The 18,635-nt window shown below is 41.2% G+C and overlaps 1 protein-coding gene across 1 annotated transcript; it reads left to right on the top strand.

Annotated features, from left to right (window-relative positions):
• The first annotated feature begins 1,256 nt into the window (after positions 1–1,256).
• Positions 1,257–18,184, top strand: usp46 (ubiquitin specific peptidase 46). The gene is made up of 9 exons (XM_008299252.1): positions 1,257–1,591; positions 6,921–7,001; positions 9,556–9,769; positions 13,771–14,009; positions 14,470–14,546; positions 14,650–14,733; positions 14,819–15,016; positions 16,005–16,083; positions 16,186–18,184. The coding sequence occupies exons 1-9, from the start codon at positions 1,556–1,558 to the stop codon at positions 16,285–16,287; spliced, it is 1,110 nt and encodes a 369-aa protein (XP_008297474.1). The 5' UTR covers positions 1,257–1,555; the 3' UTR covers positions 16,288–18,184.
• The last annotated feature ends 451 nt before the right edge of the window (positions 18,185–18,635 follow it).

The following is an 18,635-nucleotide window of genomic DNA, read 5'->3' as shown; positions in this document are numbered from 1 at the left end:
AATAAAGACTTGTTTCTAAGCTCTACAGGGGCACTCTGCTGGAAGGTTTTCTTTTTTCCTTTTGTACAAAAGCTTTTGACTTTAGATTGGAGACGTCTGAAGTCTGTAAAAAAATCACTGATATACTTTCATCCAGGTTGTTTTAGTTTGGGTTCATGCCTGCAAAACTGGAAATTTAAAGCTACAGTGCAGGACTTTGACATATAAATGAACATCCATCACATTGAAGCCAAACATGTTCACAAAGCTGATTAAACTCATCTGTGCCACATAAATCTCTCTGTATTTCGGAGTATACTTAAGTTTTAAATCTCATTTCTGTGTTGATATTCCCACACAGTTCATTTACATTAACTCACAATCTTAACCAGAGATGGATAAGGGAACAACTGTAGTGACAGAGAATGCTACAGAAATTACAAGTATGGTGGACCTGATGGCAGAAAAACCAAGGAATTGACCAAGAAAAGCTTCTGGTGCTCCAGATAACAAGGAACTCTGCGTTCAGAGGAAGGATCACAGTCTAAAAATGAAAGTGGCTGACGGCAAAGCATACGTCAAAAGCACATGTCGACGGTGCAGGTTGAAACGATTTTGTAAAAAAATAATTTGGCAGGGAGGGTTCACTGAAAGATGTGTCAGTTCTTTATGGAAAGTGTAGGATGCAGGTTATTTTGGAGATTGAGTCTTCCCTATATTGGCAGTCAGTTTTTTAATGTTTATTTTATGACTGGACTGTCAGGTAAGTCCTACAGAGAGGGAATTTAATTGAAGTGATTAATTCTTTTCCTTTGGACATGTGTTAAGTGACTATTAAGGTCTTTATTAGGTGCATTATTACTGCAATTAGCAATGGGTTAGGCTAAACTGACAGAATGTATATAACTTTAAATAAGGTATTTATTGAATAGATATGCCACTAGTTTCAGCTTCTGCTGTTGTTTTGTGTTTATCATTATGAACTGAATTTCTTTGGATTCAAAATCAATATTTATTTTCTTCCAATGGTTTTGCATTAAACCGACCACGTCCCTTTAAATGCCTACCACAAATGAACCACAACTCCCAAAAGCCATTGCTTTAACGAAGAGCCGCTGATTGGTTGCAGCTCAGTTAAACTTCACGGTGCAGCTCTGTGTGTGGCTCCGCGGTCCCGTCAATCAAAAAACTGCAAATCTGAACCAATCACCTTCGGAGTTTCCCTGATGTGGGCGGGGCTACGACGCTTCCTCAGACAGCAGGCTTGTTTCCTGACCGTTGCTAACAACCTGCTGCCCGTAACTTCGTCCGTCCACCGCTGCCTCATGCACCGACGGTTCCCAGCGGCGGCGTTCTCGGTGTGCGTGTGAGGATGAAGCCGTGTCGACTGTGAACGCAGCCCCCGACCCTCGGCTCCGTGCTGGCTGCATGGTGCTCCGCGTCTCTCCGCCCGCTTTCTGACGCTTGGGGTTGCAGTCTGGCCTCCAGCCGCGACTGCGAATCAACTTCATTTCTCAGCGTCACCCTGCTCTGTTTATTTTATAAAGATGGCGGTGAGGGGGACACTGTAAACTAAATGACTGTCAGAAACATCGCCTCCATTTGTAATATGGTGAGTAAAGCCGCTGCTAATGTCCGTGTTGCTGTTGACTGAGTCGCTCTGTTGAACCTGGTGTGATGATGGTTCAGTCGCCTCCCACCTGCAGCCTCTTTATCACCACTTTCCATCCACCTCGGCGGCTCTCTGGGCTCCTGCAGGCCCGAACCTTAACATCAGTGCGCCGGTTGTTGTGTTGCAGCCCGGCCTGACAAACACAATGTGCAATTTGTACAGCTGTCAGCGGTGATTGACAGGTGAACGCAGCCCGTGACAGCTTGTTGTGATTGCATAATGTGGTGCTGCTGCAGAGGGCTGCTTGCATGCTGGCAGCAGAGAGCAGGGATCTGCACTAATCTGTGTTTACGGTGCGTTCAGGGGCAGTGAAGAGTGGGTAAGAACAGACTTAAACGGCTCTGCCTAATGCCAGCGGCCTCCGCTTTATTTAGACTGGATACTAATGTCAAAGGCCCGCAGTGTCAGTCTCCTGTGAGGACAACACTGATGCACTGCTCTGTGTTTCTGCAGGATGCTGCACACTGTGCACTGAGAGTGTTGCAGACATATTGATCCACATCACCCAGCTGGAATTTTCTTGTTTCTATAAACCGTTCTTAGAAAGTTCAGCGAAGTTCTGGTAATGTTTTCAGCAGGAATTGTTGTCTAACTCCCAGAATCTTCTTCTTAAAGTTCTTTGAAAGCATTCTTCCTAAAACTTTTCCCAAATGTTGCATTGGGAACGTTCTTTCTTTGTTATCATGCAACATTGTGGGAATGTGTTTATGGAAGAATGCTTTCTAACTACCGTAATGTGTTCCCTGGACAGCATCCTCAGAATATTGCAGGCAAAATGTTCTACCTTTGTTAATATCTCACATTACAGGAACATCATCTGAGGCCTCCACACACCTCTTGAAAACATTTTTGGAATGTTGGTTTGGCTTCTTTCATACTCTGACAGCATCCTCCAAACATCCTCTAAATGTTCCAGTTAAAAAAATGTCTTCACTGGCTTTGAATTTATATAGGAACATTATTTGAATTGAAAAATATCTTTTCAACTTTCTCTAAGCATTAGATTAAAGTGTTTTCTTTAAAACATTATTAGAACTTATAAGTAATGTTGGCCAGTGTTGTGGGAACATTTCCTACTTGCTTGGCAGTTTGAGGAAACATTGGTTATCATGAGGTGGTTAGTACCGTTGCATCGCAGCAAGAACGTCGCCGGTTCACGTCCCAGTGAGGACACCCGGGATCTTTCTGCGTGGAGTTTGCATGTTCTCCCTGTGCAGCGTGGGTTCTCTCTGGGTTCTCCAGCTTCATCCCACACAGTCCAAAAATACATGTTGAGGTTAATTGGTGATTCTAAATTGTCCGTAGGTGTGAATGTGAGTGTGCTTGGTTGTCTGTCTCTAAGTGTAGCCCTGTGATAGACTGACGACCTGTCCAGGGTCTCCCCTACCTTCGCCCTAGTCAGCAACTTTAGTGAGGATGAAACGGTGTATAGATAATGGATGGATGGATGGATGGATGGTTATCATGAGCAGTTTCAGAACCAAACAGTTTTTGCAGAGGTGACCATGCTGAGAGTATCAGTCAAAAACGTCAACTTGGTGAAAATGAAATTTAAAAATTTACAAATTTACTGGCTGTCAAACTGTCCTCCGTCAACATGTAAGCTCTGCCTACTTGAAACTGCCTTTGCCCATGAATATTTGATGTTTTAGATTTGTTTGTGTCTTTGTGGTTGTTGGATAATGATTCCAAGAAGCGTTATTGAATATGTTGCAAGTTCCCTGCTACAGCCTAGAAAGACAATCACACCCACTGGCCACTTGTAGAGTTTGTTAATGATCAACAGTCATACAAAGTCATCAAATGTGAATATACTTGCAGGTAAAATGAAGCCGCCAGGTTGAAGGACTACCTGTGAAGCTTTATTCTCAGCAGCACTGTACCTGTCACAAAATGCTTTCCACACAACAGTAGCTGTTCCTTTGGGCTTCGTTGATGTTTCTGTTCAGCCTACTTTCTTTATGGAGATCTTTTGCGTGATATAAAAGACAGTCTTTTCCTCCTGCATATTTTTGAACCGTTGCAGTATGCTCCTTCACAACTTTTAAGTATAATTATAACCAGTTTAGGAGTATAAATTGTTCCAGAATTATTGGCCTGCGTCAGTGAATCCAACTGGTTTGTTTTCACTGCGGTGAGGGACTGAGTAATCCGGATGTATAGAAATACCCGGATGACCCCAGTCTTCCATTGGGGTGACGCAGTGTCTCACTGTGGTCACAAATAATAACAGTTGTCTTTTTTTTTTTTGGGGTCTCTCAGTCTTCTCAGTTGCTTATGCAGGCAAGACTGATATGTGAAAGTCCCTGAGAGCTCATATAGAGTATAGTAACCTTGTAACTTGATTGATTAAAATCGAGATAGTTAAGTTATGCTTTTACAAAAAAAAAAAAAATTGAATGTCCTTGTTCTGCTCAGGACACCCACCTCGTCGAGACATCACACTGTGTCCATCCAGCCTTTTGTTTCTTTTATTTGGCTGCAGGTTCTGGGTCAGTCTGGCATTGTTCAGCAGTTTGTTTACAGAGTTCTTCAAAGAAAGTTTCATCTTTGCATTCTTTAAGAGTCTGAACAGGAGCTTCAAGTAAATCTACAGCAAAACCAAAATCATGTACACTTCAATTAATATAAACTATACACTTTACACACAAAATGTTTGAGTTGCAACAAAATCATTGGTAGGTCAGATCTTATTGGTTGTATGTGGCTGAATGGACGGTGATGATGCTGGAAACAACCAGCCATCAAGAAAGAATTGTGCAGAAAAAACTTCTGTCAGAAAAATATCAGTTTGTGGATGTACCTCCAGTCCTGTGAGTGCAGGCGTAGCCCTCTAACAGAGTTCACTATTGGTTGTGTTTGGTGGCCAGAGTTTAATCTGTGGTGGCCACCCGCTGGCTCTGCCTCTGATTATTAGGTTGTACAGTGTCTGTCCAGTAACTAAAGGGACACAAAGCAAAAAATGATACTATTCCCCATTTTATTGCTGCTGACACAGAATGATGGCTTCTTATTAATAGAAGTCGTATTTCTGAAGTATGTAGATCAACACCACTTATAAATGATCAGCTGTATCCCTGCAGAAAGAACCTGGATGATGAAAATGTGTGCTCATGCACTGCTTCTACTTCACTCTGCAAGGATTTAACCTTTTATCAGCTGCAATGTGACATGTGAAGGTGGAGTGACGTGAACACGTTAAGAGCTGATCCTCATAAAAGAGCTCCTCTACTTCTGGCTACAGGTGAAAATGTGTGAACACACTGGTACAATAATTTACTCGTGTTGTTTCATGGTTTCTTTTCATATCTTCTGTTGCTTTGCATTGGCGTTGTCAAATTGTTTTCTGGGGTTTTTTTTATTTACTTAAAAATATTTTAGGTTTTTGCTGTGGTTTTGTTTCAATATTGATATATGTAGGCAGGTATCATGTCAGGGTCATAATTTGGATATTGTGCCAGCACCAGTGTGCAGCACTGCTGCATAATGTGGTTGAAAGCACAGCAAGAATATCAACATTCTTTTATGTACAGCTACAGTTAACAATTACTCTGCCAATTACTTGTCAGGTAATCAGGTAATCATAATGTTTAGAAATAATGACAGATGGTTTATGCAATCTACTACGGTATAAGATGATTGATTCTTTTGTTAAAAAAAATGACAAAATAATTATTGATCTCCTGCCAGTTAATATTGCTGCATCACCCAAAACGCTCCCTAGGAGCAAAACAAACCTTCAGTCACTCATTTTATTAGTTATTCGAGCTGCATCATTAACTACCTGAATTATGGATTAATTGTCAACTGTTAGAATAATCAACAACTATTTAATCATCAGTTAGAGTAATTTTTTTTATTTAAAGAAAAGTCATTTTTTCTTTACTCCAGCACCTTAAATTGGAGTATTTTCTTGTTTTTCTCCTCTTCTGTGACAGTAAATGGAAAATCTTGAAGTTGTGGAAAAAACAAGACATTTGAGGGGGTCATCTTGGGCTTTTGGAAACACTGATGGACACATTTTTTGCACTGTATTTTGGTAATTTATAGTCTAAACAACTAGTCAGTTAATCAAGTAAATAATCATTAGTTGCAGCTCTGTAAGTCATTGTTTCAGTTTTGCTTACAGACACAAAGGCTAATGTGTGCATGTCTGCAGGAGGAGAATAAAATATAACCTTTAAAGTGTTTAATAACTATTATTTCTCCTTTTTGCACATTCAAGGAACCAACACACTGATTGTTGCATTCATGATCTGTCATATATGAATATAAGGAATTTCAGTTTGTTAAAAGCAAATAAATAAACGTGATCCAAAAGGTAAAATTAAAAGTTTCCAGCTGCAGACAATAATCACAATAACACAAAGAAAGTGATGACAATGATGTCAGAGTTTGTAACAGTTTCTGCTTCCTCACTAACTTCAGTTTACCCTGATCAGCACTGTTTTGAAGATTTATTCCTCTTTAACTAAACGGTGCCTCCCGCCTGCTGCCTATAATGAGGAGCTCAAATGTCAAAATGTGCTATCAGGTGTCAGTAGTAGGTTGCATGGATATTCCATCGTTCTCTTGCAACTGTTCAGTGTAGATTTTGATGGATGGGTCCACTTATGGTGCATTTTCACTGAATTTGGGATGGTAATGTGTACGTACACTGCACGATGCTGCATATGTGCCGCTGCATCTCTGGCTGGAAGCGGTAAATCGGACAAAGGGTTATTCACTGTCTGACAGAAATGACAGTCATTAAAAGTCAAAGCCTTCCCCAAACTAAATTGTCTCCGGTGCTCGCACAACAAAGCTGCAGTTCATTTCGGAGTGAAAAGACTCTGACAAGAGATAAGTGCTCCGTCTCAGCAATCAAGCACAAACCACTCCTGACTTTTGATATGCGTCTACCTATTTAGACCATCTCCGTTTTCTAATTTGACAGGACAATTTTTTGTTCTGACAGCCTCGGGAATCAAGATGAGCTAAATTTTGTGCATTTTGAGAAAATGAGACTTTAAAATTTGACAGGAAGGATCATTTGTATCAATTATACTGCATCAGAGAGAGGCCTGTAGTTTTGGTTCTTCCTGTAGCTGCAGCATTAAAGCTCCAGCAGCCTGTTGGTGCTCTTTGACTGTTCATCATTTCCATATTCATTTGGCTACATATGCATAGACTAGACAAACAAATTAAGGCTTTTTTTTTCTAACTCTACATGAGCACAAATGAGCAAACTGTTACATGATGATGATGAATGCTTGTTTTGTCCTTTCAGGGCACCAATGCCTCTGCTCTGGAGAAAGACATCGGCCCGGAGCAATTCCCAATCAATGAGCACTACTTTGGATTGGTCAATGTGAGTATCACCAAATCCTCTCATACATTAACAGAGGTCACTGCCAAACAACACCGGTGTCATTTTTCAAAACAAAGTGCCGTCGAGCCGCAGTGAGTCATGTCCTCTGCTGGACAGCTGGTGCTGAAGATGTTGTTTGTGGGTGTGTTGGCCCGTCGAGGGATGTTCTGTTTCTTTAATATGGCATCAACATAAACATACGCGTTTCTCAGTAGCTGTGCTTTGCGAAATAGAGGATACTGGTATTTTTCACCAGAAGTTTGGCAACACTAATGAATCGTTGTTTAGGAAAATGAAGCAGAAACTACATTTTTGAAAACAAAATATATGAGCACAGTAATATTTAAAGTAGTTTTTGTAACAGATTTATATCTATTGTAACACTGCCTTTGACACCAAAACGACTGAGAATGTGTATTCATGAAGGTATTAAGTACCACAGCTTTATAGTTATAAGATTGCTACGAACATGCAAGGATTAGGAGGAAAAAAACAGTGTTGTTACTTCATAGTACTATCGAGTTTGCTTTCACATATCAGGATATAACACAACTGGTTTATTAAAACTTTATGTTTTATGGCACCACGTGAGGGAGAAAAGGACTGAGTTGACGAGTTTAGAATTTTGCAAACATAAAAGATGACTTATGGTGCAAAGTTCGATTTTTCATACCAGTGGACACAATCCTGTTCAGTATGCATGCTTGTTCATTTTTTACAAAAAGTATGACCAAGCCAGAGTGTAAAATTTGCAAAGAACATTTAGCGGAATTGCTCTAAACTTCACATCATTTCATAGTTAACTGTCGGCTATTTCAATGCTTAAAATCACTTCGTAAATCACTTATTCATGTCAAGATGTTTTTTAGCAAAGAAGAGCAATGACAAAAGTAATCAGGAAATGTCAAAGAATAGTCATCTTCCCATCTTGTCAGCTTGCAGATAGGTGTGCTGTATAGACACACATATTGGCAGAGTTTGACTCTAAACTCTTACATAATGCAGTATAAACTGAACATACCTCCTCTGGATTGTATTTAGCCAGCACCAATGAATCTGTGATCATTCCTCCCGCCAGTACCAAAAGCTGCTGCTGATAGAACTCCAGCAGCTGTGTCAACGGAAGTTTGGCAACATTAATAAATAAATGTCTTGAAAAAAGGCAGCATGAATAATGTTTTCATCAAAAAATATGAGCACTACAATAACATTTAAAGTAGTTTTCTAACAGAGTTTTTAATATACTTGATTTAAAGAAATAAAAAACTTGGTTGTAATGTCACAAAAGGGAGAGCAGCCAAGCAGGTCCAGATTAACAGTGAGAAATACCAAACCACTGTCGGCCTCATATTTCCATCCAGAACTCGTATCTCCTTGAATATAATCCTCCTGTCTAATTCGTGACCGTGTTTTTATTCCAGATGCAGCAGTGAAGTCTCATCTCTTCACCTGCACAAAATGCACCCAGGCTCAAAAGCGAGCTTTGTAGTTTGGAAAAGTGTCCACTCAGTGTCCTGACAGTGGAGTTTGTGCAACTTGCATGAACACAATAATTGACCATGATAAAATAATACAAATTAAATTTTGTAATTGCAAAGTTATTTGGCAAAAATGAGAATCTTTCTAAATCACAGCCACTTAGACTCACAACCACAAACTGTGGTACACTGCACCAAGGCAGAGATGATGGTTTTATGTGGCATAATATTAGGCTTCCTGTTAAAACAGTGCTCAAACACTTTTTTTAAAATCAGAACTTGTCTCATAGAACATATAAGATAAGATAAAATGTGTTCATCCAGAAGGAACTTCAAATGCCAGATGTTACTCAGAAGACAAAGTTTCATCATATGAGAATAAATGCAGTGCCTAAGCAATAAGATAAAAATATGATACATTACTTAAAATTCCGTTAAATAAGCTAAGTAAGACTAGAATTGAAAAAGTAAGAAATACGACTGGCAATAATTCCAAGGTAGTCAAGTAGTATTACACATAATCATGAAATATAGGAATGGGAAATCATGCACTCACTTTTCAAAGATGTGAACCTGCAAGTTGCTCTTTAACATCCATCCATCCACTATTTACACAACGCTTAATCCTCAGTAGGGTCGGACTGGTAGGGCTGGAGCCTATCCCAGCTGACTTAGGGTGAAGGCAGGGGACACCCTGGACAGGTCACCAGTCTATCACAGGGCTACACTTAGAGACAGAAAACCAAGCACACTCACATTCACACCTACGGACAATTTAGAATCACCGATTAACCTCAACATGTTTTTGGACTTGTGGGAGGAAGCGAGAGAACCCGGAGAGAACCCACACTGCACGGGGAGAACATGCAAATTCCACGCAGAAAGATCCCGGGTGTCCTCACCGGGACACGAACCGGCGACTTTCTTGCTGCGAGGCAATGGTGCTAACCACTGACCCACCTTGCAGCCCTGCTCTTTAACAGATACGCCAAAAATAAATTTACATTTGAGTTCTTGTTTTCAGTAGTTTCTCTTTGTCCTCTTTGTTTGTGCGTCACTGTTCCTTCCTCCCTCAGTTTGGAAACACATGCTACTGTAACTCAGTGCTCCAGGCTCTCTACTTCTGCCGGCCTTTCCGGGAGAACGTGCTGGCATATAAAGCCCAACAGAAGAAGAAGGAGAACCTGCTCACATGCCTGGCTGACCTCTTCCACTCCATCGCCACGCAGAAGAAGAAAGTGGGCGTCATCCCACCCAAGAAGTTCATTTCCCGGCTACGGAAGGAGAACGGTGAGAGCGCAGCATTTGACTGAAGCTTTACAAGTAGTTCTTGTAGAATATGATTTTAAGAGAGTTTGCTGAGATTGTGTGAACGTGGCAAAAGAAATGAAAATTGCTGCATTCCATTTATGTTTACCAGCTCCAGGGGTCTGGTATTGTGCACGCTGGTTTCCTGGGAGAGCCACAGCAGTCACATTCTTAACTTTCCTGAAATAAGTCAAATTTTGTCCCATGAAAAATGATTCAGCTGTCACCTGTGTACTGTAATCAAGCATTTTTGTTTTCACCAAAGCCATCATGTGCGTGCTTTCACATGGATTTGCATTGATTTGTGTTGTGTGATAGCAGCAGCGTTGACTGTAATGCGGTCTGAATATTAGAGGTGAAGGGCAGGTGCATGTTGGTGGTAAGGTCATTCAGAGTAGAGCTGACAGAAAGGCTGACTGTTCTCTGCTGTCCATATTGAGGAAGCTCTTTATGCGAATGAACAATGCGATCTCTGTTGGGACCCGGCTTTGGTCAGCTGCCTCATCTCTGGACTTGTTTTTTTTCCTCTGTGCCTCCCTCCCCCCCAACCCCACTCATTCCCCCTTCATGCGCTTCTCAGTTTTCACTTTTTACATACAGATCTGTCAAAACAGGAGTGTGTTTATATTATCAACAAAGGCTGCTGAATCTATGGCATGTGACAAACTAAAAGAAAGCCACCACGTGCCTCTCGAACACCTGGGCATTGATGTGTTTTTAAATTTGCCGTAAAAATTGCTTTCACTAATACATCTACTACAAATACTACAGCATTCACAGTGTTAAATAGTCTGTGAACCCCGTCACTAATGACACCAACATAAGATCTCTGGAATCAGGAGTTAGTATACCTGGAGTCTGATCAATGAAATCGGATTTGAGGTGTGCGTTAGAGCTGCTTATACATTTTGAGTTTGCTATTAACAAAATGCATCTGCTGATGTAAGTCATGCCTCGCAAAGTGAAGATATCAGACAGGTAAAGCTAAAGAACCACTGATTTTCATGAAGCTTAAAAGGGTTACAGAGTAATCTCAACAAATTTAGATATTCATCACTCCACAGTGCAACAAATGTCTGAAATAGATATGCTTTAGTGTAGCTACCAGCTAGTTAGTTCCCAGTTAGAATGCCTCCAAAAACATGCCGAACCCCAAATTAGCAGGTAAACGCAAAAAGGAACCAATGGAGCTGATTTACTTTTACTTTGTTCATGAACAATTGTATTCTGTCATGGACCACATAGAGAAAGCTATGGACTTTACTGAAGGGTATGATAACACTCTGCAACACTCCTGCATAGTAAATTATGAAGCAAGTTTCACATAGCCAGGCTTTCTTTGTGTTAGCTGACTTGACAAAACCTAAAAGCCCAGTCAGAGATAACGGGTATCACAATGTTGGTTATCAACTTTCTTTCTTTAACCAGGTTTTCTTCTTTTCACTCACATAAAAAGGGTATTTAGCGTGTTGTGACTTTTCCTCCATTATAAAGGAGGGCAGTAAAGCATGGAAAGCAATGCGACTGCAAATGACGCAGGAGTAGAAAACTGTTAATCGTCCAAGTGAACATGTTTATTTTACCACTCAGTGACTCTCAATGCAGCCAATTTTTTCTAATGTGACAGCTGCACATTAGAGCTGTTAAACTTTAACGTGATGCTCAAGAAGTGCGTTTAGGTCTGACACTGATCCATAACGAAAGATATGTGGAAATTAATTTAGTTTTTGGCCTAATCCAGAGAGATAAATGACACTGATGGAATATTCTCTGTGATAAACACCAATAGACTAATCTGCTTTCTAATCTGTGTGCTATTAGCTGCAGCACAAGCAGTATACTAAAAAAAATGATACATTTCTGCATTTTCTGCACCCCCAACTGAATACATACTATTAAAACTGCACGGCTTTATTCATTGAAATTGCTAACATACAGCTTAACAGGTTGGCAGATAAAAAAATATTATTTTGAGAATCTGTATTGCTCATAGAGAGTCATCATGTGTATATATATATATATATATATCATATATCATATATGGCCCTGTGATAGACTGGCGACCTGTCCAGGGTGTCCCCTGCCTCCGCCCTAAGTCGGCTGGGATAGGCTCCAGGCCCCCCGCGACCCTAATGAGGATTAAGCGGTGTATAGATAATGGATGGATGGATATATCATATATGTGTACATGTGAAGTGGTTAAAGGGAGGCTTACAGCTGATTTAAATCCCAAACTATGAACATAACCTTGTATGGATCAGGTTTGTGGTGCAGCATCAGTTACCATGGTGATCTGGCAGGTTAAAGAGAACCAACATTGTGACACTGAAAACTTCAGGTTGGCGGTTTGATCCCCCACCCCTCCACAGTCGAAGTGTTTTTGGGTAAGACACTGAACCTGAAGTTGCAATGGCAGACAACACCTTGCATTGCACCTCTGTCGCCATTGGTGTATCAATGTGTGTGTGAATGGGTGAATGAGAAAACATTGTAAAGCGCTTTGAGTGCCACTGAGGTAGAAAAGCACTATATAATTGCAGTCTATTTACCCTTTACCACTTACGCTCAACATACCTCACTAACCTACTAATCTTGCCCCTTACTGCAGCCCTCTTGGAAAATGCATTGTGCACTGATGACACTGAGGATGAATTGTTTGTGTTGGACATAAAACAGGCTCTGTGCTGTATACCAGCATGGAAACATTATCCCATTAGTGAAGTGTGGCGTAGGCAGCATCATGATTTGTAGCTTTACTGCCATTTGGCCTGGACAGTATGCCACCATCGATGGGGAAATGAATTCCCAAGTTTTACATTTTACTAAGTTTTTATGTGTTTTGCTGGATGATGTGAGAATGGCTGTAGAGCTGAAACTCGGCAGATGCTGGATGCATCAGCAGAATGACAACTCTAAACACTGAAGTAAATCTACTATAGAATGACTTCAAACAAGGAAAATCTACCCTTTGGAGTGTACCAGTCAGAGCCCAGACCTTAACCCAGTAGAGATGCTGTGGACAGCTGTTCACACCAAACATCCTAAAAAATATAGCAGAGCTAAAAGCTGTTCTTTGTGGAAGACTGATCCCACCCTCTTGACTGATGTGTATGTCTGATCTGCTGCTCCCAGAAAGACTTGTTGGAGGTTATAGCTTCCACAAGAGGTGCGACCACTTAAAAAAAAAAGTAAACATGCAATTATAATTTTGTGTTATTAGCCTGAGCACCCTGTCTTTACATGTAACTTATATGGACATCTTATCACATTATACCATCAAATAATGCAGAAAACCAGGTAATTCCAGTTATCCTAGCTTAGCATAAATACTGTAAGCAGGGGGAAACAGCTTGGCTATGTTGAAGGACAAATGAAAATCCACCTACCAGCATTTAATTTGTGTGTGTTCATTCAATATAAACAAGTGTAACAATGATGGTGTGTCATTTTATGGGGGGTTATGTGTCTGGGATCAGTTACCAGACAACCAGCAGAGACTTCAGGAAATTCCTTTTCCGAACAAGATATAACTTGTTAATTAGTGAGTTTTAGGGATGCTGGTGGGAAGATTCTGTTGCATGGACAGAACCATAAGCTAAGCTAAGCTAAGCTAAGCTATGCTAACTGACTGCTGGCTGTAGTGTTACATTTATTAAACAGAAATGAGAGCAATATCAATATTTCCATGAGAAAGTGTATTATCCCAACTGCAGAAGCTTGAGTCAATGGGAAGCTGTGATCAAGGCCATTTATTCTTAGCTTTGAGCTATTAAGCTGTAAAATTGTTTCTCTCCAGATTGTTTCATAGATTTAAATGAAGGCTTGCTTTAGGCAAAATGTGACAAGAAACATCCATGTATTGCATTTACAATGGGCAAATAATCTGCCAATACATGGCTAGGCCCAAAATCATCTAATTCCCCAACACTTCCCATCTTTAAGGTTATCTTCCTCTTTTACTTCATTTCTATGTATCTCTTCAGATCTGTTCGACAACTACATGCAACAGGATGCCCACGAATTCCTCAACTACCTGCTGAACACAGTGGCCGATATCCTGCAAGAGGAGAAGAAGCAGGAAAAGCAGAATGGTCGCCTCAAGAACAACGGCACCGCCGTCACCACGGAGGCTGAGACGGAGAACAAGACAGAGCCCACATGGGTTCATGATATCTTCCAAGGCACACTGACCAACGAGACGCGCTGCCTCAACTGTGAAACGGTGTGTTGCATTTGGAGTTGTCTAGACAGGTAGTTTGTGTTGTCTGTCCCTGTGCGACCTTGAAAAAGTGATCCCTCCTGAATGACTGTGAAAGGGGGATTAGCTTTTTGCAAAGATGCTGAGGGGTGAAAAAAAACCAAAACAAAAAACAGTCAGATGCAGTGAGAACGCCTGGCGGGTTCTGCCCACCCACTTTACGTCAGGACCGCCAGAGGCTTTGTCCTCACAGTTTTGAGGGCGAGGAGTAGGACAGGTTGCCCCGAACAACCCCTGCAAACACCAAGGTGCCGCACCGTGCAGAGACAAAAGCTACTCAGTCAAATATGCATTTCAAAGACTGGCTGAGTGTGTAGAGGTGTGGGCAGGGTGGTTGTTCTGTCACAGCACAGCGGGCTTATCCTCACTGACTCAGTCAAAGAAAATGACAGCTGAGTTACATCGCTGTCTCTCCCTCTGACAGGTGAGCAGCAAAGATGAGGATTTTCTGGATCTTTCTGTGGACGTGGAGCAGAACACATCAATAACACACTGTCTCAGGTAGTATCGATTTATCATACATTCAGTCACAGCCGAAGAAGCTGACATATTCCCATTTGGTCTGAGAATAATTAAGCCTCCTGTGGTATGCTCTGTTTTCCAGGGACTTCAGTAACACAGAGACTTTGTGTAGTGAATACAAATACTACTGTGAGACATGCTGCAGCAAGCAGGAAGCACAGAAACGGTCAGTAAAGTGGCAAGTTTAAATACAACTGTGATGTGGCATTGTGCTAGAGCGTGTTTCTCAAAGCATCTATGCTTCTCTGCAGGATGCGTGTGAAGAAACTTCCTATGATCCTGGCGCTGCACCTCAAGAGGTTTAAGTACATGGAGCAGCTGCACCGCTACACCAAGCTGTCCTACCGAGTGGTTTTCCCCCTAGAACTCCGTCTGTTCAACACATCTGGGGATGCAGTCAATCTGGATCGCATGTATGATCTCGTGGCTGTGGTGGTTCACTGTGGGAGGTACAGTATACTCGATACCAAGCACTGGCAGATTAACCGAGCACCTTGACTCAGACTCAGTTATAATGCTGTGTTCACACCAGACGCGAGTAAAATCATTTACGCGGATGATTTACATGTAAAGTCAATGTGAAGACGCGGTTCGACGTGAGTAAACGTCCTGGCGTGGATGACACGAATTGAGCGAGTTATTCGGTAGAATGACGCGATTCTCGCCGCGTTAAACGTGCAAAATGTGCAAATGACATGAATTCACGTTAGACGCGCAATTTGAAAAATGTGAACTTTAGCAATCTTTCGTACAACGATGGGCAATCAGAGTTGAGATTCTTTGGTGACATCAACAACATGATTCATTCAGTTTTATGCAACTACACCATGAATATTGATTGATTTACTCACCCCAGAAGATAAGTAGGCACATTCCTGGCCAAGGCAGATCTCAGTGCTCAGCAGACTGGCTGTCCCACTCCTCCAGTTCACATACAAGAATGCCACCTCTTCAACTTAGCAAGCTAGCAAGCCGAGTTGCTAGCTTTCGCAATGCTGGCAGGATAAACTCCGCTGACTCCTCGTTGCTGTGGTCAACGTACTCCTACTGGCGGCCACTCGTCCGTGTTATTGTTGTATATGGCGAAGAAAAAAACATGGCTCTATTCCAGCAGCAGAGCAGTAGTTGGTATCCTGCATTCGCGTGAATGAAGCGAGTGAACTCAGTGCACACATGCGTCCAAATACGTGCGAATCGCACAAATTCATAATTCTCTTCTTTTCAACAAAGAGAGAGTACTCCGTCACTCCTCTCAATTACCTGTTAAATCAGTTTTAGTGCAAATGATGTTGTAATGACACTAAGTACACATGTGGCAGATTGTGTTCTGCATCTAGTATAAATGACAGGAAGCTTAGACAGAGGCAGTACAATGTGGAGGTTCTAAGACTGCAGCATCTGTACAATTGAGTTGTTGTTTGTCAATTGTTTCCTCAGTGGACCGAATAGAGGCCATTACATCACCATAGTGAAGAGTCATGGTTTCTGGCTGCTGTTTGATGATGACATCGTAGAGGTGCGTCACTCTTTGTCTGCTCCATGTTCCTTGACTCATCTGTTTGTTTATACACCATTGTTTGTGTTACCAGTAAACCCTGTGTCACCTTCTGTCGTGCAGAAAATTGATGCCCAGGCCATTGAGGAGTTTTACGGCCTTACCTCAGACATCTCCAAGAACTCTGAGTCGGGATACATCCTCTTCTACCAGTCGAGGGAGTGACGCTGGAGCTGGATCGGTGACACAGGAGGAGACTGAATAGGAAGAATTCTCTCTTTTTTTTTTTTTTTTTTAAACCTTCAGTCTAACAGACTCCTGCTTCTCTCCCCCCCTTCCTCCAAGTCAGACCTCTCTGACGTATGTGCCAATCCTCTGTCCCAGTTTCACCCTCTGGGCTTTTACCTGTGCTTCATCTCTCTCTCTCTCTTTCTGTCTCTCTCTCTGTAATTTGATTCTTGTCTTTTAGTCACCTGCATCTGGACTGCACTTTAAAACAAAAGCAAAAATGCTCAGCGGCTTGACGGAAACAAAAAAGCGTCTCATCAAGAACAAGCTTGGTGTTTGCTCCTAGGAGAAGCCTGCAGAGGTGAAGGGTCTGGTGCACATACAGACAGCTGTCATTAATTGTACTATATCATTTATATGTATATAAGGTCTACTTCCATGATGTGCCACCCAATCATAATTCCTTTCATTAGGGCTATTTTCCCCATCACTGTCCAGTCCTTTGGTGTGTTTATGTCCCTGGTGGATGCATGAGAAGTGAATGAGGCAAACACTGTATAGTACGCATAGAGAGATTTCCTACATTTTTAATGGTTCTGAAGCAATATACGCTGAACAAAAATATAAATGCAGCATGTAAATGATCTTTGTGAAAAAGTTAAAAATTAAGTTTCTATTGTTACAGTTAGATTATCAAAATGAGTTAGAAAAAGGTTGCATTTAGCTTCTTTCGACCAAATTCTCAAGTATTGAGTTAATCCACACATTAGTCAGTTGTGGCTTTCAAAGACACTCCTCTGATGAAAGTCCTCTATAAAAGTCCACCTTAAAATGCAGCTTTATTAAAAAGACTCACTGCCACAGATGAAAAGAGAAAGATGAAAACATGCTGTTAGTATATTATACTAGTTGTCAGGCACTTGAATGTCCAACTCCACCATTTGCCATCTAAGAGATCGTTTCAGACAGCATGGTACAACAGTCTCACCTCAGACCTTGTGTCACTACCTACACCGAAGACTGTCACATCCGGCTTGTCCATCTGCAAAATTGTCATCAATCAGAAACTGCCGATAAAGTTGCCTAAGGGAAGCTGGTTTGCGATCCTGTAGGCCACACCACACCTTGATCTACCGGCAGAATGGCATCAAAGTGGGCCACCACTCATGTTAGTTGGACATTATCAAGATGAGAGAAGGTTGTTTTCACTAAAGAATCGACTGTACAGAGCAGACAGCAGATATCGAGTTTGGCCTCGCACAGGGTGAAGTTTTTTCAATGCCTAATACCAATGGTAGTCCCATTCATTCAGCGATTACACTTTGCCCTTCTAGCAGCTGAAAATGTTCCAGTCCTGTCATGGCCTGCAGAGTCTCTGGATGACGTGTCTGACAACCAGACTCAGTCTCACAAAATGTCCATCAACTTCACCGAGCCCTTTGGTTAGCGTGAAACAACACTAGCAACTCAACATCCTCATAAACTCTGGCTTGTTTTTATTTTTAAATTATGGTCTATAATCCCACTCTCCATCTGCCCGCTGTCATTTCCAGTATAGTACATGCTTTATTGTTTCATGACGTCCATCCTGTTGAAGAGATGCCATGTGTTGGAACGACGAATGCTCGTTTCCCTATATTAAAAAGAAGGGATAGAATTTGATTAAATATTACATGCTGCCTTTATATTTTTGTTCAACATAATGAGAGAGAGCTCAAAACTACCTAAACTTCAAACTGTAAACCGTAGAAGTTGTTTTTTCTGTCTTTCTGCTCTGACAGATGTCTGGCCAGATGTGAACCAGTGCTTAAATCCAACTGAGCCACATACTCGTAACACTACACATGGAAAAGCAAACCCCACAGCTGAATCTTTATAATATTTTTATTAAAGAATTAAAATATTTTTATTAAAGATTAAATCCCCTCTGTATTTATTGAACGTAACATATTTATTACTGTTGTTTGTAATGCTGACTGGTGGATAATGAAGGTGTGTGTAAAATGCTCTTTGGAGAGTTTATACTAGCTGTCTAAGCTCACACTGTGTATGTAATACACAACTTGATAGGGATTCTCTGAAAAAAATAGGCGTTGTCAGTTTAGTTTTTGTTGTTTACATGTTAAAAAGAAGGATACACGATTTATGTGATGAAGGAGAGACACAACCCACAACTGCCTAATCTTTTGATTGACCTGAAAATAGTGCAATAAGAGGTGAAATGTGGAGTTTCCCCGTGAGATTAGAATACATTTAATTGTTAGTAGTAGATGTGTTTTTTAAAGGCTGATCTGTTCCCAGTGCTGTGTGTTTGTGATATCAAAGTAAAAGCTCCCCCCGTCGCA

Source organism: Stegastes partitus, unplaced genomic scaffold (assembly GCF_000690725.1).
Source record: "Stegastes partitus isolate 25-593 unplaced genomic scaffold, Stegastes_partitus-1.0.2 Scaffold30, whole genome shotgun sequence".
In the NCBI taxonomy this organism is placed as follows: Eukaryota; Metazoa; Chordata; class Actinopteri; family Pomacentridae; genus Stegastes; species Stegastes partitus.
Note: the sequence above shows the minus strand (reverse complement) of the source record. Positions and strands in the feature narration are given on the sequence as shown.